General features: G+C 42.6%; 1 protein-coding gene across 1 annotated transcript in view; it reads left to right on the top strand.

Moving 5' to 3' along the window:
• The window catches only part of ARG2 (arginase 2), a 33,648-nt gene that overhangs the window by 28,573 nt on the left and 3,894 nt on the right, over positions 1 to 1,181 (top strand). Inside the window, exon 7 of the mRNA XM_003797378.3 lies at positions 562 to 698. Coding sequence (XP_003797426.1) covers positions 562 to 698 — 137 coding nt within the window. The remainder of the gene's footprint in view (positions 1 to 561; positions 699 to 1,181) is intronic.

The raw sequence follows: 1,181 nt of genomic DNA, 5'->3' as shown, positions 1-1,181 counted from the left end.
GAGTTGGAGGTTGCTGTGAGCTGTAATGCCACGGCACTCTACCCAGGGGGACAGCTTGAGGCTCTGTCTCAAAAAAAAAAAGAAAGATTGCAGACATAGGTGTCAACCTGACTGGATAAAATTAAATAAAAATAAAAAAAATTGCAGACATAAAATCAGGACTAAGTTAACTAAGTTAACTCAGCTGTTCTTATATTCAGAGAATGACAGCAATGGTAACCTAGATCAAGCCAACATAATTAGAATATATCAGAGCCCAATCTCATACGGAAGTGAAGGATTTCCTCTGTTGACAATTATTTGGGCAAGAAGTTCTAATACCCAGGATAAGCCCGAATTATAAACTGGAGTTTGAGGCATGCAGAACAAATAACAGTATCATGAAGTTGTGTGTAGGTCAACATGCTAATCTCAGGAACTTCCAGAAATAGAAAACCTGGAAATATCATTAACAGGTTTATTAACAAAGTACTAGGACTAACAGCAGTAAAATTAAGGATTTGCAAACCACAGGAAGGTTGATTACAACCATGTAAGTATTCTTACCCTCTTCCTTTCCAGAAGACAACGGCCAATCCACCTGAGTTTTGATATTGATGCGTTTGACCCTTCACTGGCTCCAGCCACAGGAACCCCTGTGGTAGGAGGACTAACCTATCGGGAAGGCATGTATATTACTGAAGAAATACACAGCACAGGTATGTAGCAACCAGGTATGCAGCCTGTTGACTAGTGGGTAAATGTTCAGAAGTCTCCTGCCTCCAAGAGGTTGTTTCTACTATTCCTTGTCATTGCAGACTTAGTTTTCCTCAACTTTTATAGCTAACAATCAGATTGCCAAGCTAATAGAGGATATAACTACTTAAGAGTCATGTTTGGATCTAGCTCTTAATAACCTATGCTAAGATAATATTGAATAAAAAATTGTCTACTTAGACACTTATAAAAGACAAGAATAGGCTCGGCGCCTGTGGCTCAAGCAGCTAAGGTGCCAGCCACATACACCTAAGGTGGCGGGTTCGAATCCCCAGCCCGGGCCCGCCAAACAATGATGGCTGCAACCAAAAAATGGCCAGGCGTTGAGGGGAGCGCCTGTAGTCCCAGCTACTTGGGAGGCTACGGCAGGAGACTCGCTTGAGCCCAGGAGTTGGAGGTTGCTGTGAGCATGATGCCATGGCACT

Source organism: Otolemur garnettii, unplaced genomic scaffold (assembly GCF_000181295.1).
Source record: "Otolemur garnettii isolate 467f Iridium unplaced genomic scaffold, OtoGar3 scaffold00115, whole genome shotgun sequence".
NCBI classification, from domain to species: domain Eukaryota; kingdom Metazoa; phylum Chordata; class Mammalia; order Primates; family Galagidae; genus Otolemur; species Otolemur garnettii.
The sequence above is the reverse complement of the archived record's forward strand: the minus strand, read 5'-3'. Positions and strand labels throughout refer to the sequence as shown.